The following is a 27,352-nucleotide window of genomic DNA, read 5'->3' on the forward strand; positions in this document are numbered from 1 at the left end:
CATAGGTGCTTGTCTAATTGTACATGACAACCTGTAAGTTTTTCCAGCTATGAGTTATATACTCTGCCAGTTGTATGTCCACAGTCAGTTGTCGAACAGCCATAATCTGCTGTATCTCAGTCATACATAAATAGAATTCCTGTGTTTTGCTAGCACATAGTTATCTGGGATTTATACTCTCCTATTGTCAGCTGCACAGCAAAGTGTCTGCATTATCAAAAGCCATAAATCAAATGGCAAAAGTAGTAACAGTATAGGTATATGCCTGGCTCCCCCCTCCCATGACAAAGTGACAAAGTAATGCCAGTTGTATATAAGCAAGATACATAGCAGAATATAAATGCTAGTGAAGAACAATAAAATAAAACAGAATGGATGAAAAAATAAGCCCAGCTGTATAGAGGCAATGGCGCAAGGAAACCAAGGGTCAAAATGTATTACACGGGGTCGTCATTTTAATCAACAAGCTAAATAATGCTATATGCCTTCTTTATCTGAAGATTAGATATCAGTATCCCTATTTCAGAGGTGGCTAGTAATTCCATGAAAAGGTGATGCTCTAGGTTCAACAGATAAGTATATATTAAATAATATATTAAATCTCCTGGCAGTTCAGCAATCTCAGAACATAGGTCCCCTATAGAGTCCTGTTGTGATGCCATGTATTTATTTGTATACCAGAAAGGTACACACTAAGGATGGGCGAATTTATTCACCAGGCATGGATTTGCAGCAAATCTACAAAAATTCAGCGTGGGAAAATTCGCTATGACAAATAAATGGTCGCTCGTTAAAATTGTCTCACGTCAAAATTATTCAGACGCACGTGCAAAAATTGTTGCGAGGATAAAAATTTTGCGCATCAAAGTTATTCATACGCCCATTGACTAATGCATTTGGACAAAAGAATCACGTGAATAATTGTCGCACGTCAAAATCATTTTGATGCCCAATGAATTTAATGTGTTTTGCTAATTTTTCGATGTTTCACTAATATTTGCGGAGTTTTGCAAATTTCTCTGCGAAACTTAACAGATTCGCCCATCACAAGTACACACTGAAATAACTCTTGCTCTAGTACAGGCTTAAAGGTCATGCTGCAGTGCATTACATTACTACAAGAATAGGTTCCTATTAAATGAAACAATTCATGGCAAATACAGAAATGATAAATAGTGATGGGCGAATTTTACCCGCCAGGCGCGAATTCCCGTGATTGGCCGCCGGCAAATAAATCTGCGAAACTGCCGCAATAATTCGCCGGATGCCAGCGTCCGTTTTTTGGACACCAGCGCATTTTCGCCGGCGTCCAAAAAAATGAACGCCGGCTGCTAAAATGAGACGCCCGCACCGTTTTGTAAATTTTTCGCCATTTGGCTAATTTTTCGGCGAAACGCCCAAATTCAACCATCACTAATGATAAAATAAATAGAAGGAACAAATAAATGAAGGTGCCGATGAGGTTGCATAGGTCTAACAGGTAGATTTAGGCAAGCCAGGTGGACTGATTGATTCTGATCGACCTATGACTAGGTTGGCATTTATAAAACGAATAATAAATCCAATCGCATTGGATTTGATCCAGTCCGAGCCAGAATTAGAAGGTCTGAATCGATCAAATTCTGATTGATCAGCTATGAAAGTACGTCCGCGCTGCTTGAGTTTGTTCAGCATCCATATTCATCAAGTCCACAGGAATAAAAATGAATAAGTGAAAAAAAATGGACTATAGCCTTTAATGGGATTGAATATCAGGACATAAGGAAATCGACACTACTCAGGCATTTCTAAATTAGGATTTTATTTAAAATCATTGTATTTGCCTATTGAATCCAATCCCTGCACAGACCGAATGACTCTGTGATAACCCCCTGGTTTAGAGGTTATGTTTAGAGTCCTAAACCAAATCCAGTATTCTGTGTTTTTTTAGCAGGATTCGGCCAAATCCATCTTCCCGGCCAAACTGAATCTGAATCCTAATTTGCATATTCAAATTAGGGCGGGGAGGGAAATTGCGTGACTGGCAGTGTGCACTGAAGGCTTCCCATGACATTCTCTAAACTAGGGATGCACCAAATCCACTTTTTTTGGATTCAGTCGAACCCCTGAATCCTTCGTGAAAGATTCGGTTGAATATCGAACCAAATCCGAATTTGCCTATGTAATTTAGGGGTGTAGAAGTAGTAGAAGTATTTGTACTTCTACAAAGAAGTAAAAAAAAATTTCCCCTTCCCACCCCTAAATTACATAGGCAAATTCGGATTTGGTTTGATATTCAACCGAATCTTCCACGAAGGATTCAGGGGTTCGACTGAATCCAAAAAAAGTGGATTTGGTGCATCCCTAGTTTAGAGAATGTCATGGGAAGCCTTCAGTGCACACTGCCAGTTGCCAACAGTTAAATATGGGGGTTTATGTGTTAAACTAGGGGTCCCCAACCTTTTTTCAAATGTAAAAAGAGGGGAGAAACACAAGCATGAAAAAAGTTCCTGGGGGTGCCAAATAAAGGGTGTGTTTGGCTATTTGAAGGTCCCAATGTGGATTGGCAGCCTATACGAGGAGCTGTTTGGCCATAAACCTGGTTTTTATGCAACCAAAATCTGCCTCCATGTTAGAAAGGAGTTACTGAGCAACATCCAAGGGGTTACTGAGCAACATGTTTCTCAAGAGCCACTGGTATGGGCATACCTCCCAACTGTCCCATTTTTTGTGTGACAGTCCTGATTTTGGCAGCTCAACCCGCAGTCCCAGATGGTTGCTGAAATGTCCTCTCTCTTTGATCTCCTGCACTGAACAGCCAGAAAAAGATACAAAGTTTCTAAAACTTAATTGGCTTTTGGCAGAGAGCCCAAAATACCTGGCAGGTGCACATAGATAAATGTGTTACAATTTAAGATAAGCAGGTCTTTTGGGAAAACAGTGACTCGCAGCTTAAAGGGCAATTAACCTGCATTAGCAAAACTGTAATAACTATAATAATTGTAATAATGGCAATTAGGGGTGTGACCACAAAATGGGCATGGTCAAAAAATTTGCCACTCGAAATGTTGGGATTTATGATTTGGGACCACTGTGTTATACTATGGGCAATCAGATTACAGGAGTCATGGATACTCATTGCAGGTGTGCCTATGACGCAGATAGAGTGCCCTTCAAGCGTTAGACTGTAAACTGGGTTGTAGTTTGAATTGTTCACTTGCTGTATCTGTCCCAGGAATCCATCAGTTATGCTCGGCTGTCTGTTATATACATCTTTATTTACACACTGCCTTTCCATGCTACTTATACATGGCTGTCTGTTAGATACAGTTTCAGCTCAGCAGTCACTAGGTAACAATGCCTTCAAAAATATAGGCTGTGAATTACACGGAGGTATTGGTTACACACCATTGTCTCCCATTCAAACGGTGCTGTCAGTCTAATATACAGCTCTGAGTTATGGGCAGCCATGTGCCGACGTTGTGAGCTACTCAGGTGTATGGCACAGGTACCCACACACCAGTCTCTCAGCCCTCCAGCACAAATACCAATAAAGAAGTGTAGTTCAACCAAGCTGGGCAGCTGCAGGTGTGACATATGTGCCCTGTACCCCTATTACTAAATGACAGCTCTCTTTTTTGAATTGTTGCAATCAGGACCACCATTAGAAATCACAGGGCCCCAAACAACAAAATTTTCAGAGCCCCGCCCACACTGGCACCCAAGCCCCACCCCAGATCCCATCCACTCCACATCAGTGTTAAAAGACCACACAGACATCAGCACTACAAAAGGTTACCCCCACACACACACAAATTATAAAAAAGCTATTGATGGCCCCTTAAGGGCCCCAAAAAAAAAAAACATTGGCACCAGGGCCCCCCATAAAAGTTTTTTTAAAAAGCATTGGTGCCAGGGCCCCTCTTACAAGTAAAAAAATAAAATTGGGGCCCCAAATATTTTTTTAAAAAAACATTGGCGCCAGGGCCCCCCTTACAAGTTAAAAAAAATTGGGCCCCCAAAAAATATTTTTTAAAAAAAACATTGGTGGCAGGGGCCTATAGAATATTAAAATAATACATTGGCGGCCAGGGGACTTTGGCTGTTCAGCTTGCCGGCACTTCCACATTTCGGCTGTTCGGTACTTCAAAAATTGGCGCTCTGAAGAGGGGCTTGACTCTTTCAAAAGTGCAGCACTGCCTGGCCCCCCTTCATGCCCGGGTCACTTGTCACCCCTGCCCCCCCCCTGATGGCGGCCCTGGTTGCAATTCAGCAGCAGTAGCTGCGCTGTTGTACCAAATAACTGACATTTAGACACAATCACCATTCATTAACAGCTGTCATTTTCCAATTTCTTTGTTAGTCAATCAAGACAGTTTGTTATAAACAAGTGCCATTTGTACACTCTGCTTCCTCTGCCTACCTTTGTTAGTGCTATCTGCCGCATATATATAACTGTCACTTGCACACAGCCCTGGGTTCCATATTCCCATCGCCTGTCACAGTTATGCACTGCTGCGTGCCATGTGGACGGCTGTCTGTAAATTGTAAACAGCTGTCAGCTGCATGCCATTGTTGTGCAGCTTTCTGCTATTAGTTCAGTTATACACAACTATCGTTCATTCCTACTCGACTGTCTGTTAGTTGAACATAGCGACTGCCAATTAAATATGGCTCTGCGCCTCGATATAGAGCTCTGTGTCTTTGTCTCTGATTTATTGCTCCAATAAGTACCTGAGCTTAGAATTAATGAGACTGAAAAAGCAATTAAAACAGCAAAGGGAGACGGAAGGAAGGAAGGCCGAAAGTGAGAGAGGTGGGGAAGGGAGGGCCCCAGTAAAGTCAGACAGTGCTGCTAGTGGAATAAGAAGGGCGGAAAGGAGATTGGATTATTGTTTATATTTGTATTAACTGAATAGTTACAGTAGTGAGGTCACACAACATACAGATAAGAAGTCCCTCTCCCCTTTGCACCTTCCCTATTTTACTGCCCTTATCAGCTCCCTTCTCTCACCTGCCAGCAGACACCTTAGAAAAGACTTTATGAACCTGCCTGATGGTGAATAAGGATCTTGGTTGGGTCTCTGCTGGACACATAGGGCCAGATTCAATCCCACAAGAAAATGTTATTTTATGCTCTATCACATGAAAAATTATGGGGCGAGATTCAATTAGCAGAGAGAAAAAAAAAACTTTTCTCCAAATTGTTTTTTTTTTCAATGGGATAAGCTTTTCTAATCAAATTGAATCTGGCCCATAGTGCCTGTATTGCAGGATCCTCTGCACCAAAAATAGGCTTGGGCTCTCCTGTTATTGGGTCCTGTTCTGTATTTAGCATTGGTACACACACGCTGAGGCCCCTGGGACATGTGGTATATACTTGAATAAATGAGCACAGGAAACTCCACTGATGAGGTTATTATCAATCTGGTTGCTATGGTCCAAAAAACCCTAGCAACCATGCATTGATTTGAAGAAGAGAATGGAATATTAATAGGAGAGGGTCTGAATAGAAAGCAGAGTAATAAAAAGTAGCATTCACAATATATTTTTAGCCTTTCAGCATTTGTGGCCCCTATTTGAAAGCTGGAAACAATAAGAAGGCGGCAAATAATTAAACTAGAAAAATAGATAATGAAAGCAAAACTGAAAAGTTGCTTAGAATTGGCAAATCTATAACATACAAAAGTTAACGTAAAGATGAACCACCCCTTTTAAGCTCCATGTCCCACACATTTTGTCCCATTACTAGCTACTTTTAATATAGGATTTCTGTTCCTCCATGCAAAATTCTACAAAAATGCATCATTCCCAAAGAAGATGTTAAGAGTTCAGATTCAGTTCAGCCCGACTCGTATGGATCTGACCTCATCTCATTCTTGTAAAATATACTGGAATAAGGCTGCATGCTAAATTGAATCCTGGATTCAGTGCATCAATAAAATCAATTTCTATTTGTTCTAGCCTTTTCTTGTTGCCTTCCGTTCATCTGTAGGTGCTAGTGGCGTGCAACCTGCGGCCCATGCTGGTGATGTCTTAAAGGCTTAAAATGAATGATTACCGGTAACAATGAATCCAATGAACTTTTAGCACAAAACAAACACTTTCAGGAGACCTCCCCATTAGGTTTCTACTGGGGTTAGGAATAAAAAAAAAATCCCCCTAAAAGTGTGACTGCTAATGAGAATTAAGATGTCACATACTTACATCAGCCTTGGTGGCTTTATTACTCAATTATCTAATAATGCTCCTCTGGGGAGGGTCTGTTAATGAGCAGTGACTTGCAATTGAAGTGAGCTGGGTGGACGTTCCATACAGATGGGGCCTCAGACAATAACTCAAACGGGGGACAGCACTGATCTGTGTTCATCAGTGACACCTAATAGTCATAATGACTACTATAGCCATAGTCATCAGGCTTCATATATCTTATATCTCAGCATAAACAGTCACTCAGTATTAAATGGTGGACAGTGGCAATAGGAAAAATGGGTCAGTGCCAACAATGGAGCAAAGGTTGTTAATATTTTTCCTCTTATTCTGTGGATATTTTCAGACTTTATGGGTAAGAAATAGGTGCAACGTTACAGCTTCAATTTACTGCATTGCCCTGTGGTTTCTATGCCATTTATTAAACTTCCTTCTAAATTGTCTAAATATATACACTTAATACATACTTTCTAAGAAAAAAACTAACCTACAGTATTTGCAGATTTTCATTTCAATACCACCTCACCTTCTTAGTTATATTTGGTCAGTTTGCCACTCTACGCAAGTTTTTAACCCCACAATCAACAGGGGAGGATGAAATTCTAGTTTGGGAAGGCTACCGATGGAAGGCTTTCTTTTGGGGGATTTATATAAATTATTATTATTCATATAATTAATACATAGCAGTTGGTCTGTTTCAGCCTCCCCCATTGTTTCTATCCCATCTCATCTTTGCCTTTCTTCTGGGTTTTTCCTACGTTAGCAATTTATTCTGTACTGTCAAACCTACCACTCTTCTCTATTTAAGGCTTTTTATTTCTGGGCATAGGATATATATATATATATATATATATATATATATATATATATATATATATATATATATATATATATATATATATATATATATATATATATATATATATATATATATATATATAGAGTTTTTTAAACGAAACAAGCTGAAATGCCGCTACTCACCTTTCTTATTGGGTGCACGTGGGCAAGGCTTAATTTACATACTAAGTGAGCCCCAGCACTCTCAATATACAGCCCCCTGAAAAAATATACTTGAACTGTAACTTTCTTATAAAAAAGACACTTTTAGTTACAAAGTTTGTACAATGCATGCATAAGCGGACGCGCGTCAGCTAGACTCATGAGCAAATTACAATGTTATTCGCTTAATTCTGCACCTTTGTTATCAATTCTTGCTGAGACACAAAATTCTAAAAATAAACCTTTTCAATGCCACTGTACAAACTCTAAACCTTTCAAGGTATTTCTGTCAGCAGTTCAAGGCATGAACTATAGGTAAAGACTCATCATTCAGAATATACAGAGCTGTCCTACTCTGCACCATTGCTTTCCACTCACACAGGGCCGCCATTAGAAATCACGGGGCCCCGTACAACAAAATTTTTGGGGCCCCCTGGGCCCCGCCCACACTGACGACCAAGCTCCGCCCCATATCCCGCCCACATCGCAGTTAAAAGACCACACAGACATCAGCGCTAAAAAAGTAACCCCCCCCACACACAAGTTGTAAAAAGCTATTGATGGTCAGGGCCCCCTTATAAAAAAAATTGGGGCCCCAAAAAAAAAAAAATTAAAAACATTGGTGGCAGGGGCCCCCTGTTAAAAAAAAACTTGGGGCCCCAACAAAAAAAAATGTAAAAAAAACTAAAAAATAAACAAACATTGGTGGCAGGGGCCCCCTTCTAAGTTAAAAACAAATTGGGGCCCCAAAAAAAAATTTGAAAAAAATGTAATTTTTTTTTTGAAAAAAAAAAAAACATTGGCGGCAGGGGCTCCCTTATAAGTTAAAAACAAATTGGGGCCCCAAAAAAAAATTTGAAAAAAATGTAATTTTTTTTTTGAAAAAAAAAAAAACATTGGCGGCAGGGGCTCCCTTATAAGTTAAAAACAAATTGGGGCCCCAAAAAAAAAATTTGGAGAAAAAAATTTTTTTTTGAAAAAAAAACAAATGGTGGCAGGGGCCCCCTTACAAGTTAAAAACAAATTGGGGCCCCAAAAAAAATTTAAAAAAAAAATAATTTTTTTTTGAAAAAAAAAAAAAAAACTGGTGGCAGGGGCCCCCTTACAAGTTAAAAAAATTTGGGGCCACCAAAAAGAAAATTAATTTTTTTTTAAAAAAAAAAACCCAAAAAAAAAACAATGGTGGCAAGGGGCCCCTTACGAGTTAAAAAAAAAAATTGGGGCCCCAAAAACAAAAGTTTTAAAAAAAAGATTGGTGACAGGGGCCTATAGAATATTAAAATAATACATTGGTGGCCAGGGGATTAAAAAAAAAAAAAACACAAACTGGTGTTCAGTAGAATTGAACTCATGGCTTCAGTACTTCAACTTCGCCTCCTTTCGTGACTTCGGGTCTTTTCACCGCTTCAGGACTTCGGCTTCGGCTGTTTTTGTGACTTCGGGTCTTTGCGCTGCTTCAGGACTTCGGCTTCGGCTGTTTTCGTGACTTCGGGTCTTTTCGGCGCTTCGGGACTTCGGCTTTTTCCGTGACTTCGGGTCTTTTCGTCGCATCGGCTTCGGCTTTTCGGCACTTCCGCATTCGGCACTGAAGAGGCAAGACGTACGGCTCGGGCGCTCGTAAGGGGGGCCCGGATCTTCAAAAAAATGCAGCGCTGCCGGGCCCCCCTTCATGCCCGGGCCCGGTACGCTTGTCCCCCCTGTCCCCCCCTGATGGCGGCCCTGCACTCACATAATAGTCCCTTTCGTTCCCATCCATAAATCTTCCTGCTGCTCCTTATATTTGCAATTCATAATTATGTTCCATTAGGGTTCCACTCTCATTAAATATTTTAATTCTGTTGTAAGGTTGTAGTTTTCCTTTTAAGTGTATTTCAGTGTGATCTGATTTCTGCTCTTGTTTATATATCAGAATACAGAGGCCGGCTGCTCCTTGTGTGTTGTTGATTTGATTTCCAGCTAAATTATAAGTTACCAGATTAGAACCAAATCATGAAATGACATTTAATTGTGTCCCACTGGGGAAGAAAGCATAACAGCTAGAGAGAGGGGGAGCATACATTGCAAAAATGAATGAAGAAGAGGGCTGTTACCTACTGTATAATGAAGAAAAAAATATAGCTTGCAGGGTCCTGGTACAGTATTTCTGGCACACAGCGACGCTTAAAAAATATACATGATCTCTTTGTTTTCTGTAGCTTGTAATGAGCCTCTTAAGAATTTGGTTTCAGTGGCTTGCACCTGCTCCACCATAGGTAGTTCTGTCGATAATGGCAGGTAACAGCCTTCTTATAAAATGGGGGCATGGGGAACTGGAAATAAGCATCCTGGAAACGGCATGGAGTGGAGCCTGATTTAGGATAATTAGGCTAATATGGAAAGCACTAAACACATATTGTTTTTATTGATTCTCGCAAGTAAATATTCCATCTTATAATATGAAATTCTATTATAAAGTTTGTTCTAGGGCTTGACAGCAGCCCTCAATCGGAGATGGAAAATGATGGGAAATGTAGAACAACAACATCTCTAAGGCTGCGGGTTGGCTTCTACTGTATCAGGCAGATCTGTAGCTGCTCTCCATGGTGCTGGAACCAAAAGGGCTCTTTTACCTTTGGGATCTATCAAGACATTTGCTTTCATTATTCTCTTTCTATTTGACTGATAAAATCTAACAGTTCATATGTTGGAATTGGTTCTGTACAGGTGCACATTTGCACCTATGTCGCTATTTTTTCGTATATCACATTTGTTTATCTTCTCTCTTCCTTGATTTATTACTTATCCTAATGCCACCTTGGTGTCTCATTTTTTGTGTTTTTCCCATTTCCATCTGCCTCATATCCTTAGTTGATGGATGCATACACAGAGCTGCTGGCCCTCTCTTGAAGCTGGAGTGCAGCTCTCTTGGTGGCTGCCAAACCGGTCTTGCCAAGATGACCTGTGGTTACCTACTGCCTGCCAAGTGTAAGTGTGACCTTCACAGGTGCAAAATATACATGTGTATATCACAGCATAAAGCGGTCTAGGTTTGTACACCCATTGCCAGTCATGTATCTTTGTATCCCATTGGCAACAGCTTAAAGGTATAGGTGCTGTATGTGCGGGCCTAGCTTAAATAAAAGTAAAGCTTAACTAAAGCAGTAGCTAGAAATATTGTACATTGTGTTTTGTGCTTCTGTACCTAACTACAGCATTTAGCAGGGAAGAACGGTGTCTCCAAAGATGCCCCAGTAGCTCCCCATCTTCTTTTCTGCTGATTCACTGCACATGCTCTGTGCTGCTGTCACTTACTGAACTTAGGGACCCACTCACAATATATAGAATATAAATGTCACAATATAAGGCTAGTTAGTAATTAATACAGATAATTACTACATGGTAGCACAGAAACCACTGCAATTAGCAACAGAATTTATTAATCAGCCTTGCAGCGCCAGCTTATATTACAGAACCTCATTTTCTGCTGGATAATTTGGGATGACCCCTAAGCTTAGTGTCACAGACACTTTCCAAGATGGTGACCCCCCTGTGACAAGTTGAAGTCGTGGATCATTGCTGCTATTGACAAGCTGAAACTTTAGGCTGGTGCAGTACTAGTTCATTATATAAAATGGCATTTTTAGCCATATTCACTTTTAGGGTTTAGTTTAAAGCATGGGGGCTGGACAATGCTTTAAAGGTAAGGTAATATTCTTCAGAATATATATGCAACTGTTGTCCATCTAATACCATCAGAGACCAGGTCCTTTGGACAAATACATCTGTAATAAGATACTTTTCATTACAAGGCACATTGGTAAATAGTTACCTAGTAATGGGGGATTGCTACCAATTTCTAGTGACCTTTCCATCTTTCTGTTCTCCAGATGTGATTCACACAGTAGGACCAGTGGTGCAGGGGGACCTCGGATCTGCTCAGGAGGAAGAACTGAGGAACTGCTATCGGAACAGCATGTTAACTGCAGTCGAGGGCAAGCTCCGCTCCGTGGTAAGAATGGAGGGGTATTACAGCTAGATACACATGCAGGGTAATGTAACAATGGCAGGCACCAGATCTAATAACTGATAAACAATTAGCAGGTATTATTTATCGATTATAAGTTTGAAAGCAAACAGTACCTATGGGTTACTTTACCCCAATGGATAAAAGACAGAATTAAGTTAGAACGCTCAACCCTTCACATACAATTCTTTATTGTTTCTCCCCCATCATCCCCTTCCCATATGCTATTTCACCATCATTCTCTTCCACTTCAGCACAGATCCCCCATCTCTCTCCCTCTCTTTTTATTCCTTTGCCATCCTGTTTGTTTTATACTTTCACCCTTCATTTTTCTCATTTTCCCCTTTTTACAATATAATTTGTGATGCACTAACACCTCTAGTGGTGATAGACACGCAGACATTACAATCTGATGTGCCATTGGAAAATAACTGTAAAATGAAAAAGCTTCAATCTATTGTTAGCAGTCTATACGAGAATGTCAGTGTCAGATGTGTTTGGAATTTCTGATATACAAAAGGCACTTTAGCTGAACTGTACCTAATTTCTCTAATTAAATAGGCAGAGGGGCCACATAGACATTTACTGCTGTGCACACTTTGTTCACAAGCACAGATACTGCTGCTTTATTATTTTAGGGCTCTTCTTGCAGTCTTCCAGCTATTTCAGAATAGCATCCTGCATGGGATGCTGGGAGTTGTAGTTCTGATCCAGGAGGTGGGCCACAGTTTGCATGTCCTTATTACATAGTTACATAGTTAAATTGGGTTGAAAAAAGGTAAAGTCCATCAAGTTCAACCCCTCCAAATGAAAACCCAGTATCCATACACACACACCCCTCCCTACTTTCACATAAATTATATATACCCGTATCTATACTAACTATAGAGTTAGTATCACAATACTAATGGTGAAGAGAAACCCCTTCACAACAGCCAAACAAGTGAACAACACTCTCCAGGAGGTAGGTGTATCAATATCCAAGTCTACCATAAAGAGAAGACTGCATGAAAATAAATACAGTGGTGCACTGCAAGGTGCAAGCCACTCATAAGTATCAAGAATAGAAAGGCTAGATTGGACTTTGCTAAAAGACATCTAAAAAAGCCAACGCAGTTCTGGAAAAACATTATTTGGACAGATAAAACCAAGATTAACCTCTACCAGAATGATGGCAAGAAAAAAGTATGGAGAAGGTGTGGAACAGCTCATGATCCAAAGCATACCACATCTCTATAAAACATGGCGGAGGCAGTGTGATGGCTTGGGCGTGCATGGCTGCCAGTGGAGCTGGGACACTAGTGTTTATCCATGATGTGACACAGGACAGAAGCAGCCGAATTAATTCTGAGGTGTTCAGAGACATACTGTCTGCTCAAATCCAGCTAAATGCAGTCATATTGACTGGGAGGTGTTTCATAATGACCCAAAACATACAGCCAAAGCAACCCAGGAGTTTATTAAAGCAAAGAAGTGGAATATTCTTGATTGGCCAAGTCAGTCACCTGATCTGAACCCAAATGAGCTGCATTTCACTTGTTGAAGACTAAACTTCGGACAGAAAGGCCCACAAACAAACAACAACTGCAGTAAAGGCCTAACAGAGCATTAAAAAGGAGGGAACCCAGAATCTGGTGATGTCCATAAGTTCAAGACTTCAGGCTGTCATTGCCAGCAAAGGGTTTTCAACCAATTATTAGAAATGAACATTTTATTTTCAGTTTTTTAATTTGTCCAATTACTTTTGAGCCCTTGAAATGAAGTGATTGTGTTAAAAAAGGGCTTTAGTTCCTCACATTTTTATGCATTGTTTTTGTTAATCCCACTGAATTAAAGCTGAAAGTCTGCAGTTCAACTGCATCTGAGTTGTTTCATCTAAAATTCATTGTGATAATGTACAGAACCAAAATTAGAAAAAAAGTTGTCTCTGTCCAAATATTAATGAACCTACCTGTATACACTCACTCCCAACACTACTATTTTATGTATAACATTTAGGGGCAGATTTATTAAGGGTCGAGTTTTTTTTTCTCGAAAAATTGTAGTTATGTAGGGTATTTTTCAGTCAAAGCTCGAATTTTCAGGTTAAAAAAAAAAACCTGATTTTTTTCTAGACTTAAGGTGGCCATACACGGGCCGATAAAAGCTGCCGACAGACCGTGTCGGCAGGTTATTGGCCCGTGTATGGGGTCCCCGACGGGCTTCCCCGATCGAGATCTGGCCGAAAGTCGGCCAGATCTCGATCGGATGGGATTAAAAATCCCGTCGGATCGCGGCCGCATCTGTTCGTTGATGCGGTCCCGCGATACGACCGCCCGTTTGGCGAACGCTAGGATCCGATCGTTGGGCCCTAGGGCCCACGATCGGATCAGCCCGATATTGCCCACCTCAAGGTGGGCATATCGGAGGGAGATCCGCTCGTTTGGCGACATCGCCAAACGAGCGGATCTATCCGTGTATGGCCACCTTTATACCCTGAGCCTGGAAATAGTTTGAATCCGAAAAGACACCATCTATCGAGCTCATGTAGAAGTCAATGACAGAGGTCTCTTGAACTATTTAAAGCTGTTTGTAACCTTGATGATGTTCAAGTTTTTTTCAGTGGATTTCACTCGACAACTCAATCAATTAGAGGTTTTTTTGGCTGATAACGCGATCAATTCGAGTTTTCGGGTTGTTAACCCCATATTCACAGACTGAGTTTTTTCTTAAATTAGAAACCATTCGAGTTGTGAGTTCATTCGAGGTATAAAAAAGCTCTATAATGTGTCCTTTTATAAATAACCCCCTTAGTGTTGGATCTGTAGTGTTCTAATTAAAACTACCATACAAGCAATGCTTCATTTTATGATACACATCTAAGAGGACCATTCATTTAGAGAGGGGTTGGTATCACTGTATTTAAAACTGGGTCTGTGATTTATGGGGAAAAAAAGTCAATTTGTAATGTGTCTGTTATTGGCTTTGGCTTCAGTTTGTACAGCTCTGTGACCAGAAACCAGAAAAGATAAGCGAAAAGTTAGTGCCCTGAACATCTATTGATTGGCATCTTCCTTCCTAGCGATTTCCCATGTTTACATGGGCAGCTGTATATAAACAGTAGACTACTATTGACAACAAGATTTAATTTATTTAGAGAACAATTGCAGCGCACTTTAACTCCCTTCCACTTCATCAACCTGAGGAATATTTCTGTTGATGAAGCAGAATATCACTAATAAGCAATTCACACAGTGAACGTAAGCTAGAATTATAATTACTGTCACAATATTATATATCTTTATTAAAAAATGATTATCTTTCTCAGGCTTTCCCTTGCATTTCCACCGGCGTGTTTGGTAAGTGCATTTGTGCCTCTGTGTGTGTTTGAGAGTGTGCCGGCTGCTATTAGATCTGCCCACCACTAATAGTTTGGTTCTTGCAGGGTATCCGCCGAAAGCAGCAGCTGATATGGCCTTGAGGACCATACGGGAATTTCTGGAGGAAAATAAAGATAAGGTGAGAAAACAAATAAGGAATAGAGAGTAGGGAAATAAGAGAAAAAAGAGAAAAAGAAGGAGACAGGGACAGGCAAGACCTTGTTTCTTGGGTTATAAAATGGCCAATGCCAAGCAACTTTTAAATTGGCCTTCATTGTTTATTTGATAGGTTTTTTAATAATTTGCCTTTTTCGCCTGAGTCTTCCTAAAAAAACAAATGCTCTGTAAGGCAACACATTTGTTATTATTGCTACTTTTTATAACTTTCTATTCTGGCCCTCTCCTATTCATATTTCAGTCTCTTATTAAAAATCAATGCACGATTGCTATGGGAATTTGGACCCTAGAAACAAGATTGTTGAAATTGCAAACTGGAGAGCTGTTAAATAACTACAAATTAAAAAAATTAAAATAATTTGCCTCCGTATTTTACCATCTACATCATACCTAAAGTTAACTTAAAGGTGAACAATCCCTTTAAAACTAAAAGTGTGGGCCGCTAGCCCTTATTTGTGCTAAAACATGGCACAGTACAGGTTTTCGATATTTATACGAAGTAGAACTATACAGCCTATAGCTGAACTATAACTGCCAGAATCTCATGCCAGCCTTTGGTTGACAGTAACAGGGCCAGAGCTGGTTAAGAAGGTGTCCCTCTTAATGCAAGAAGGCAGAGCTGCGGTCTATAGGGAGGAACAAAAATACATACATAAGGACCATCTATCCTGCAGCTGTTAATCTACAACTTCCGGTATACCAATGACAGCCTTTAAACTTGTTCCTACCTACCAATCAAAGGGAACCCACCTACCAGCACATCTGCCATTGGAAGCATGTTTTCAATTGAAGCCTGGCCCTATTGGTCCCTAACAGTGCAATGCCCCATGAGCCAGAAAGAACCTTTTTCTTGAGGGGAGAATTAGCCTAGTTAAATGGAATAGAACTGGTTAGAGACTTTTTACCAGAAAAGACTGAAAGTAGGGAACGGAAAACTAGAGGCACAATAAAAGGAAGAGAGACATGAAGGAATAAATATATATATTTGTAACTGAATTCTCCATTTGACCTCATTTTATGTTTAGTTTGACCGTGTGATAATCTGCGTCTTCCTGGAGAAAGACGAAGAGATTTATCTCCAAAAGCTTCCAGAATATTTCCCTTTGGGTAAGTAATGGGGAAGCTGCGGGCAACACAGGGCTGTAGCAGCAAATGGATTTGTGATGCAGGGATGATTTAAACTTGCATAAATATACAAGCTCTGAGGTTTAAAGGGACACTATTAAAATAAAATGAGCCCAAAACCAGTGTGCAGTATCTTTAGCGAATAAAATCATTGCTGGAAAAATATATACTTGTCTGTAGGAAAAAAAAAGAAAAGTTTAAAGCAGGAAATGAATGAAGCAAACCAAAGTGGGCCTAGGATCTTTCCTGCAGGTAGGGGTTGTAGTTCATTTGGGGAAATGAAAACCATGGTTCACCTTGGTGGCTGTGGACAGAAGTCTCAATACCTTTGTGCACAGTGGGAAAAGCATTAGCAGGGTGGTATTACCCTTAGGCCTATACCGCATCCATTATTTAGATTTTTTATAGCCCTTATAACCTATAGCAAATGCTATGATAGAGTTCCACAAGTTGCTGTCACAGAAAGTGACACGATTATGCCTCAATTATATCCTGAAATGACACCGTACATGCATCACCGTCACTGACAGCCCATTGGGATCCACAATGTATGATTAAAAAGCTCTGCGTTCCATAGTCTGATACAAGCCTGCTGCCTGGGGATTCATTTACACACAAACAGTGTACAGACAAAAGCCTAATAAAAAAAACACAAGAGACAAAGCCATAAAATAACTTTATGTAACCTGGACCTCTTCAGTAACACGCACGCCGAGGTTTAATGGCGTATGCAAAACTAAATAAGATTGAATGGCTGCCCCCATGGGTACACAGCAGCTTGTTTATATAAACTATTGAAGAGTTTCTGAAACAAACACACCAAGTTTGCAACAGTACATTACATTGTCATTCCTTTAATACACAAATTTTTTGGTGTTACTGTTCCTTTTAATCAGTAGGGGTCATCTACAAGCACAAGTGCAGTACAATTTCGGGTACAGGTCACCATCACATTCCAGTGTAACTATGGTCTTGAGTCAGCAATTTTATCTGATGCCATTGTCACAAAGGGGATGCAAGTTCTTACGTCCAGTGGCGGTATCTCAAGGGTTCTCATTATGTCAATTAGTGCACCACATTCAATTCAGAACAGGAGGAAGGAACGACCAAGTGCAACTATGTGGAAATTCAAGGGGTGGATTTTGTACCTTTAATGATCAAGATATTTTTGTTAGAGATGCACCTAATCCAGAATTCGGTTTGTGATTCGGCCCTTTTCAGAAGGATTCAGATTCAACTGAATCCAAGTGCCTAGCCAAATCAAATCTGAATCCTTAAAGGAAATGTTATGTTAGGCACCCTAAGTGATTGTATTGACTTACCTGAAACCCCGGGCTGGTGCTCCTATCAGCAGAAAACTACACTGGCCCGGAGTTATACCAGTGAGCACCACGGAGCGATCTTCCGTCGCACACCAGCCCAGAGCGTCAGGTAAGTAAATACCAAATGTTAAGCACCCCCAAATCACTGTATTTACTTACCTGACACTCTGGGCTGGTGCTCCTATCGGCAGAAACCTGCACTGGCCCAAGATTCTTCCAGAGAGCCCCAAAGAGCCATCCTCTTGCTGCTTCTTCTTTCAGCTCGCGGCTATGCATGTGCAGTAGAGCGAAAAGTCGAAATTTAACAAAAAATGCCGGCTGTTTCATTCTATTGCGCATGCATCTGCCCCGGGAAATTTGAAGATCAAAGAAGCAGGAAGAGGATCGATCCGTGCTATTCGCTGGAAGAACCCTGGGTCGGTGTAGTTTTCTGCAATAGGAGCACCGGGTCAGAGTGTCAGGTAAGCAAATACACTAACTTGGGGGTGCCTAATTATAAAATGACTTTCCTTCTCCTTTAAAGTTACTTTTCTTCACGCAAGCAAGGAAGTTTAAAATTTTAACCATGCACTTCCTAGCCTTAATTTAAATTTGCAAATTAGGGTTCTGATTTGGTTCAGTATTTGCCCAAATCTTTCACGAAAGATTTAGTCAAATCTCAAAATAGTGGATTTGGTGCATACCAAATTTTCATGCAATAGCAACTGCACTTGCAATCATAAATGACCCCTATTAAATCTCTTACGATAACAAGTGCAATGTGCATCAATGGATGTTACACCAAGTGTGCAATGAAATTACCAATGCAAACAGAATTTTCCACTTGTCCAGACATTTATTCGTCAGGATTTGTCCCATACAGGGGCCAATATCTGACTGTGTAAAGATACCTTTGCAGATCTCTCTCTCTGTATCTGTCCTTTTAGCCTAGAAGAGATGGCCCCCCTGTATGAGGGGTAAGAAACGGACGTGTGCATGTTTGCAAAAATTAACCTAGATTTTATTATTAATATTTGCCAAGTTTTGAAAAAAGTAACCAGATTTTCTGTATTTGAATACTAAATATTGTATTTCTGCATTAGCATGCACTGCTGAATTGATTGCCACTGCTGTATATGATTGAGTGGGTGCATTTATTTTGGTGGTAAGGTTTATGCATTTTACACCTATAACATTTTGCCCCTGTACCACTCCTAGAGGTGATGGCACTGCAGAATGCTTAGTAACTGCATTATTAAATATTTCCGCAAAATATTTAACTGCTTGATCATTTTGGTGCTCAGTTGCATTTGTGTGCTTCTATGTAAGTGGAAGTCAACAGGGTAGGGGACAGGAAGTAGTTAAATGCGCTTTCAAACCAGAATTTTTATCCCAAGTTATCAAAGATGCTTCTACCGCATGATAAAAACCTGGTGGGCGGGGAATAATAATAATAGAGGGTCACTAACACCTCAAAGGTACTGCTGGTATTTTCCTCTTGCTAATAAATGAGGGGCATATCCCATCCCTGTGATAAATCACCAAAGTAGCGGAAGTCATAAAAGAGCACAGTGCTCACTGACAAAAAAAATGTGACGCTTTATACTTCATAAATCAATTGCTGGCGGTCATAAGCATCAATTCTGACCCTTTTAGCTGAGCAACTCATTGATAAATGGCCACCTTTATATGCAATTCTACAATAAAAACAATTAGATTAATTACGCGCTGAATATAGCATCCATTTTACCTCCTTTACTGGCATAACTGATGCATTAGAAAGGACTAAATCAATGTGACTATAAGATCACTTTTCAAAAAAAAAAAAATGAATAGGGCATTATTAAAAGTTTGTCTGACACAATTCCGCTGTATTTTAATAACTGGGATACAAGCCATTTGTGTTGCATTATTCTGATAAACCTAAATAATTCTATTTAAAGGGGCATTAATTCTACTTTTGTATTTATTGGCTAATGGAATTAAGAGATACAGGTATTGGAATTTTTTTTTGGAACCTCAGTATACAAAAAGCTCCAAATTACAGGAAGGCCATCTCCCATAGAGTCCCAATGATTTCCCTTTTCTCTGTAATAATAAAACAGTACATTGTACTTGATGGTAACTAAGCTGCATGAATCCAAACTGTGGGCAAAACAATCCTATTGGGTTTATTTAATGTTTGAATTATTTTTAGCAGACTTAAGGTATAGAGTGCCAGTTAATGTAAAGATTCCTCCCTTATCCAAGCATTCCAGATTATAGATCCTATACCTGTACATGTATAAGAGTATTCTGTTCTAGGACTTGCCAATACTGCCTTGTATCACCTGAGCCATTATACGGAGTCTGATTTCTATTATCCTCCTTACTGCTTCCTTCAGGGGTGGGGGGGGGCACAGATTCAGCTGTTAATGAAGGGGTGGATACATATATTTGGGTATTATCAGCATACAGATGATAATTAAAGCCAAATGAGATCTCCCAAAGACAGAGTGTACAGGGAGAACAACAACATACCAAGTACAGAGCTTTGTGGCATCCATACATTAAGTGGAACTGAAGATGAGGTTTTGTTAGCATAAGTGAATAAAGGGTTAGACAGGTAAGAAGAAAGCCAAGATGCAGCCTGGTTGCAAATACCAAGAGAATACAGAATTCGCATCAGGTGGTCATCTGTATTAAATGCAGATGATAGGTCAAGGAGGATAATGATAGAGAAATGACCTTTGGCTTTAGCAACCTGAAGATCAATTGTAACTCAGAGTGTGCAGTCGGGAAACCAGATTGCAGAGGGTCCATCAGATATTAAGAATAGGCATTTTTAAGAATAGGCTTTATACAGGCCTGTTTGAAGGACAGGGGAAGGTTCCAGAAGTCAGAGAAGAATTGAAGAGTAAGTGCTGGAGTAGGCTCAGCAGCACAGTGTTTAAGCAGAAAAGGAGGCATAGGGTCAAGAAAGCAAGTTGGGAAGACAAGAGAAGCTTGGAGACATGTTTACAGGATGGAAGGAATTACAGCATGCAGAAGGAGGAGCTGGGTTGCATTAGTAGAGGTATAAGATTTCGGATTAACTCTACTTTGTTTTTAAAGAAATCCTGAGGAGAGTATGTCAGGTTGACCGATACAGTTGATGAGGGATGGGTTGGATTGAATTTGTTATTGTTGATAAGGTACTGTAGTACTCTTGCTTGGCTTTCGACAAGGCAGAATTGAGGCATGACAGAAGACATTTATAATGAATAAAGTCTGCTTGTGTATGGGATTTTTTTCACATATGTTCAGCAGATCTTGTACAGGAGCGTAAGAATCTGGTTTGTGAACCAGGGTTGTGGGTTTTGAGCATGAGTACCCTTAGCCTGAAAGGGGGCAAATGAGCCAATGCTGGAAGATAGTATGTGATTATACTCACTAAATAGGGTATCAGGACCAGACATCTCCCTAAAGGAGGAGAGACTGGACCTGAAAGACTGAGCTAAGGCCAGGAGGTCAATGTCACATGGATTCCGACTTAAGACAGTGGAGGAAGGAGCAGGTGGGGAAGGAGAATGGGAGATGTAAAATGTACCCAAATGATGATCGGAAAGGAGGAAGGAATCGCTGTTAAAACCAAAGAGAGGTTTTTAGTAAAGACTAGATCCAGAAAGTGTCCATCCTTGTAAGTAGGGGTGTTTGCTCATTGCTTGAGCTCAACGGAGGAGCTTAGGTGGTGAAAACAAGAAGGCCAGGGTTGTGAAGCATCTTTAATATGGAAGTTAAAATAACCAAGGATAATTTCAGGGTTGTCAGTACAGAGAAGAGGGCTTCTGCACATGCCCTGATTCAGGACGCTCCAGGTATCCCCCCCATGATTTAGATTTACTCGATAAGCATCTTAAAACTGCCCCCCAAACATGAGCCTTTGAGTGCCTGGTAAATATGACCCTGGTACTGACATACCATGAATGTATATTAGAAACAGTTTCCTGCTATACCAAGTAACAAATAACCCTTTAAAGAATACACATAAGTCCAATAACCCTATATAGAAGTTGCCAGATATTGCAGTTTTAGAGATGCTAGATTTGGGGTCCTTCCTAGTGATAGAAATTATAATTTTTGGCTTAGAGACATTGGACATGTAAACCCCCCACACAAAAATGTAATTACTGAATAGTCTCTTTGGAATCTCTAAATACCTGCCACTCTGGTTCTTCAAAGGTTAATATAAGGGCTGCAGCATCCCCTTAATCACTTAGAATTCCTTCTGCTCCTGTAACCTACTCAGCCCCCTCCCTCAGGAATCTCCTTTGTCTGTTGGCTACTGAGCATGCTCAGTTCTTCTCAGCTCAGATTAATAAACACACCCTCCAGTCTAACAGCCAATGAAGAGATGGAATTGCATAGAAACTCTAGCCGTCTGATTTAATTCCTAACCTCCTCTCCTGAGCTCAGAGTAACCATTACAGTGCTCAATTCAAGCAGGACTTGTCCTCATAGTAAATTCAGCCTGTTTTAGCCTGCATTGTTCAATTGCATGAACTTTACATCGCATATGTGCTGTTTGCAGATATAAATGCACTGATGTGTCAGAGGGGAAATGGCCCGCGAGTCAAAGCTGCTATTAGTTTTAGGGAAATGGTGGTAGAAAACAGAGGGAATGTATGCAGTACAAATAATGCCATTTAGGTGGGGGGGCTGTGCCCAACTTATATTCATGGTAGGAAAATATAGGCTTTACATGTCCTTTAAAGGCGTGTTTCACCTTAAAGTTAACTTTTAATATGTTATAGAATGGCCAATTCTAAGCAATGTCTTAGTTGGGCTTCATTATTTATGTTTTATATTTAAAATGTGTATTGTATTGTTATTGCTACTTTTTACTACTATTGAAACCCTCTCCTATGCATGTTTTAGTCTCTTGTTCAGATCAATGCATGGTTACTAGGGTAATTTGGACCCTAGCAACCAGATTGCTGAAATTGCAAACTGGAGAGTTGCTAAATAAAAATCTAATTAATTTAAAAAAACACAAATAAAGAAAAATGTAAACCAATTGCAGATTGTCTCAGAATATCATTCTTTACATCGTATTAAAAGTTAATTCAAAGGTGAATAACCCTTTTAAAAAAGAAAGAAAGACATCCTGCACTTAGGGGTGCCAAGTGATTGTTTTGATTTGGGCATGTGCTCCTATCAGCAGAAAACTGCACCGGCCCAGGGTTATACCAGTGAGCACCACGGAGCGATTCTCTTCCGTCTTCCGCTTTCTTTGTGCGACTGCGAACGAAAAGCTGAACTTTAACTAAAAAGTCAGCTATTTCGTTCAACTGCGCATGCGTTTGCCCCGGGAAATTTGAAGCAAGAAGAAGATGGAAGAGGATCTCTTCGTGGTGCTCACTGGTACAACCCCGGGCCAGTGCAGTTTTCTGCTGATAGGAGCACCGGCCCAGGGTTTCAGGTAAGTCAATACAATCACTTAAGGGTGCCTAACATTTGGCACCCCCAAATGGAGGATGACTTTCCTTCTACTTTAAAACTCTTATGGATTAAATGGAGATTCCCTTATAATCAGATTCTACTTGTTTATTCTTCCCTACAGACTCTACGTATCCGACCTGTAAACTGCAAGAATTGCGTTGGAAGCTTTTCACCCTGAAACCCTCCTTCTTCTGCTCGTCCTATTTGCCTTCATTATCATTAGTAAAGTCAATTCTAACAAAAAACCTTCACAGTATGATTATTTTATCCCAAAGAGGAGGGAGGAATGGAACAGGAAACACCCTAAACATTTCAGTAAGTGCAGAGTTTAAAAGCACTCATTGATTAGCCATTGATTTAATCAGAAAGATAGCCCAATAACTGTCACTCAGCAAGAACAGTCCTGTGAAAAGTCCTGTGTAAGGACGGACTAGAAAATGGTGCTAAAAAACATTAAAAAAACCTAATATCATGGAATACCAGGCAGAATCCATTCTGAAAGTTCACATTTGTATACATGGGGAATATTGATGTGCAGGTGGGCTGACACCCAGCGTAGGACTAGGCCGGAAAAAACCCAGTAGGCCCCGCTGGCCCACACCCGTTCCACAGAGTGAGACCTCCTCCCCCTCCACTCCTGACCTCCGCCTGGTTTCCCGGCTCCACCTGTTGCCCCGCTCACTCCACGTGCCTGCCCACAAACTAGCATGCCGTAGGTATGCGCTGCCAGAGCAGAGGTGAGTTTGCTGGGGAGGGGGAGCCCTGATGTGGCCACTGACCCTGCCAGTCCAACCCTGCAGACACCCACCGATTTTGAGGGTCCCAGGAGGGTTCGGGTTTAGCTCTTCTTCTGCTCTCCCTACCTATGACCTTACTCTGCTGGCTTTCAGCTCTGGCAGCCTCCATTTATAGTCATACACCTGCCCCACTCGCCCACTTTTGTTACATTAGAGATGGGCTGGTCAGGTGTGGGTCTATAAATGAACATGCAGGTTGAAACGAGCAAGTTGAATTTTTGTTGACCCGCACATCACTAATGGTGAACCATTCAGAGACTACAAATGTAAGCACACATAGGAGAAACCATTCTAAAGCCAGAAATATTGGCATACATGGGGAGAAACCATTGTAATGGCCTAAAGAAGAGAGACTAAATACTAAAGGTAAGGCTTCTTACACTTGGGGATGCCAAATGTTAGGCACCCCAAGTGATTGTATGTACTTACCTGAAACCCCGGGCCGGTGCTACCAATCAGCAGAAAACTGCACCGGCCCGGGGTTATAACTGTGAGCACCACAGAGCGATCCTCTTCCGGCATCTCCTTTCTTCAAATTTCTCAGGGCAAATACGAAATAGCCGACTTTTTAGTTCAACTTTTTCGCTCTACTGCACATGCGCAGCTGCGCGAAGGAAAGAAGAAGAGGGAAGGCACATCTGACTCGTCTGAGTTATACTATGTTATATCTCTTTGTGCATCATCTCAAAGAAGCCAAGCAAACAGCATGTCGAAATCACAGGTCTTGCACAAGATCCTTAATTGCTTCTTGTTCCATATGCTCAGAAATAATAAATAAACATAACAAAACACAGCACACCCCATTGTCTACAAGCCTTGGAAAGTGTGAATAGATTTCATAAAATATACACAGATATTTTATGTTCCACTGGGCATGGGGCAATTCTCCTTCTGTGTATGGGGCCAGTGTCTGACTGGAGACCCTTGGGCACCAGAGTTAAAGGGACCCCACTGCCACTGACTGGCCGACTGCAAATACCATTCTCTGTCCCTCATCCACGTTCAAGGTGGATAACACGTCCCCTTGCATTCATAAACCTTACACTTCCGTTCAGACTTTTGTGGTGGGGCTCAGGGCAACAGGGTCCCACTGGGATTTCTCCTGGTACACTAGTGAGCCAGTCTGACCCTGTATGGGGCATTTTTATTTTTGTGCATGGGGTAGCTTCCCTATGAGACAATTCTCCATTTGTTTATGGGGCAGTTTTCTCTGGAGTATGGGGCAGTTATCCCGCTGGTTAAAGGAAGTCTCCTCTTGGTATGGGGTCATTTTTCCTCTGAATATGAAACAGTCTCTCTCTGTGTAAGGAAAGTCTCCTCTGTATATTGGACAGTCTTTTGTGTATGAGAGTCTCTCTCTGTGTAAGGAAAGGCTCCTCTGTGTATGAGACAGTCTCTGTCTGTGTAAGGAAAGGCTTCTCTTTGTATTAGACAGTCTCTCTCTGTGTAAGGAAAGTCTCCTCTGTGTATTAAACAGTCTCTTTTTGCATAAGGAAAGGCTCTTCTGTGTATTAGAATCTCTCTCTGTGTAAGGAAAGTCTCTTCTGTTTATTAGACAGTCTCTCTCTCTTTATAAGGAAAGTCTCCTCTGTGTATTAAACAGTCTCTTTCTGCGTAAGGAAAGTCTCTTCTGTGTATTAGACAGTCTCTGTGTAAGGAAAGTCTCTTTGTATTAGACAGTCTCTGTGTATTAAACAGTCTCTCTCTCTCTCTCTCTCTCTCTCTCTCTCTCTCTGTGTGTGTGTAAGGAAAGGCTCCTCTGTGTGTGGGGCACTTTCTCTTTGTGCGTGGGGCACTTTCTGTCTGTGTAATGAGCCTGCTGTAAGTGAATCTCTAGAAGGGTATTGATGTGGGGGGTAGGGGCTCTGCAGCAATTTCTTGTTGAGATTTCCTCCCCTTGCTTCTAATTACAGACACAGACTATGGCTCTCCTACCACTGATTGTGTATTTGGCCTGCATTGTAATTACCATATTAGCTATACCTGAAAGAATAATAAAGAAATCAGGAACCATAATCATTATTACTGTTTTACAATATGCCCCTCCACTGTATTTGTGTTAATACAATGGCCTTAGCTCACATCTCTAATTATAAGGTATCTATGTCCCCATTCCCTCTTGGTAATTATACCTCTCACTAACGAATACAGTGCACCGAGCCTTGCAATGTCCTGAAAAGTTTATTGCTGTAATATTTTCTACTCAGATGGATGAGGCCGCTGGACACTCTTATGTCTCCCTGATTCCTCCAATATATTAAATACATTCTGAGCCCAGTAGGTGGTTAGGATATATGAGCCCAAGGTCCTGCAACTAGTGAAATTAAAAGGCCTGGGTTTGAAACCAAATAGGCCTAAAATAAGATGGGTTTGATTTCCTTCTAAAATGAAATAAATTAGGATTTAAAAACTGACACAAATAATACATATGCACATGAGAAGATTTATAGAAAGCTGGTTTGTAATTGTAAAAAATGTTGTGAGCTCAGATTCTGAGATTTCATTCAGTTTCAGAAATGATGAACAATGTTCCCAGTAGGGATGTACCAAATCCACGATTTTGGGATTCAGCCGAATCCGGATTGTTTTTGTGAATTATTCCACTTAATAAGCCATGGTATGAAGATCTTCATGATACAGGTCATGGCATATCAAGTATAAGTAAAGAAGCTGCTCACCTACATGGTGGAGGGCAGATACTGGAAGCCAATATTGACCACTCCCTGTTTTCAAACCACACCCATGTTACCACAATACATTTCAAGACCATAAGCACATTAATGGTGGTAGCACACCAAAAAAAAAAAATATTGCAGGGATATCACTCAATCATAGGTGAAAAATGTAAAACATACCCTTAAATCCATATGACTTCTCTTCACCTATGGTTAACACAACACCTCCCCAGCACAAGATTAAATACCTTAGGTTGCCCTAACAACTATTTACAAATGCTAACAAACCCCCAGAACAAACCCTACCAGGCTCACGTCCCATGGGGAGCATAGGACAGGCAGAGTATATCACACACAGGGAGCATAGGGCAGGCAGAGTATGGCGCACACAGGGAGCATAGGGCAGGCAAAGTATGGCACAAACATATGGAGCATAGGGCAGGCACACAAAGGAGCATAGGACAGGCAGAGTATATCACACACAGGGAGCATAGGGCAGGCACACAAAGGATCATAGGGCAGGCAGAGTATGGCACACACAGTCAGCATAGGGCAGGCAGAGTATGGCACACAGAGCATAAGGAAGGCAGAATACAGCAGAAGACATGGATCAAGGGAAACCAGGACCAATCTAAGATGAACTGTGCTACATACAGAGACACAGTGCTGGTGCCACTCCAGCAGTTTGCATGAGGTGTGAATAGGTGAATGTGGGCACAGGGGTGAACAGTATAGGGCTTTAGGGGTGTGAACAATAGAGGTGTTACAAATGTGAACAATACAGGTGCTTACTGTCTGAATTTGAAGTGTATACAATGCAGCACCCAGTTAATCTCAGTATGGATATCTTTTCAATCTTACTCAAGATAAGCAGTCCCAGGGGGCAGACTTTCATGTAAGGGGCCACACAAGGGGAAGTAGTGGGCCAGATTCATCCTTCAAGGTTGACAGTGGGACAGCACTGTACTAGATAATAAGCTATTGTACTTACCCACTAGCCATCAGTGGTGCGACAGCTTCAGTTCAGTGACTAAATAAAGTCTTATCCATGAGTACAATAAAAATTGTGACACCAGTGCATATTTGAATACAGGGGTGATGCATTGTGCAATCCAAGATGGCAGGGCTGAGAATAAAAGCAGTTGTCAATAACTTGCTGTAAAGCTGGAATGACATCCATAGATTAAGGAATCTCAGAGCGATCCACAGATCCAAGAGAAAGAAAGGAATAAGAGCAATTCCAGAGCCTCCCCTTAGGTCACATACA

The 27,352-nt window shown here is 40.9% G+C and overlaps 1 protein-coding gene across 2 annotated transcripts in view; it reads left to right on the forward strand.

Moving 5' to 3' along the window:
• macrod1.L (MACRO domain containing 1 L homeolog) overlaps positions 1–23,249 on the forward strand; it is a 436,504-nt gene extending 413,255 nt beyond the window's left edge. The window contains 7 exon segments of one of the 2 annotated variants that reach the window (NM_001174011.1): positions 10,036–10,152; positions 11,055–11,176; positions 14,499–14,529; positions 14,616–14,689; positions 15,753–15,834; positions 18,101–18,130; positions 22,735–22,858. In NM_001174011.1, the coding sequence (NP_001167482.1) occupies positions 10,036–10,152; positions 11,055–11,176; positions 14,499–14,529; positions 14,616–14,689; positions 15,753–15,834; positions 18,101–18,105 (431 nt within the window). In that variant the 3' untranslated portion in view covers positions 18,106–18,130; positions 22,735–22,858. 2 annotated transcript variants of the gene reach the window in all.
• Positions 23,250–27,352: the final 4,103 nt, after the last annotated feature.

The sequence above is a fragment of the Xenopus laevis genome, chromosome 4L, assembly GCF_017654675.1.
Source record: "Xenopus laevis strain J_2021 chromosome 4L, Xenopus_laevis_v10.1, whole genome shotgun sequence".
In the NCBI taxonomy this organism is placed as follows: domain Eukaryota; kingdom Metazoa; phylum Chordata; class Amphibia; order Anura; family Pipidae; genus Xenopus; species Xenopus laevis.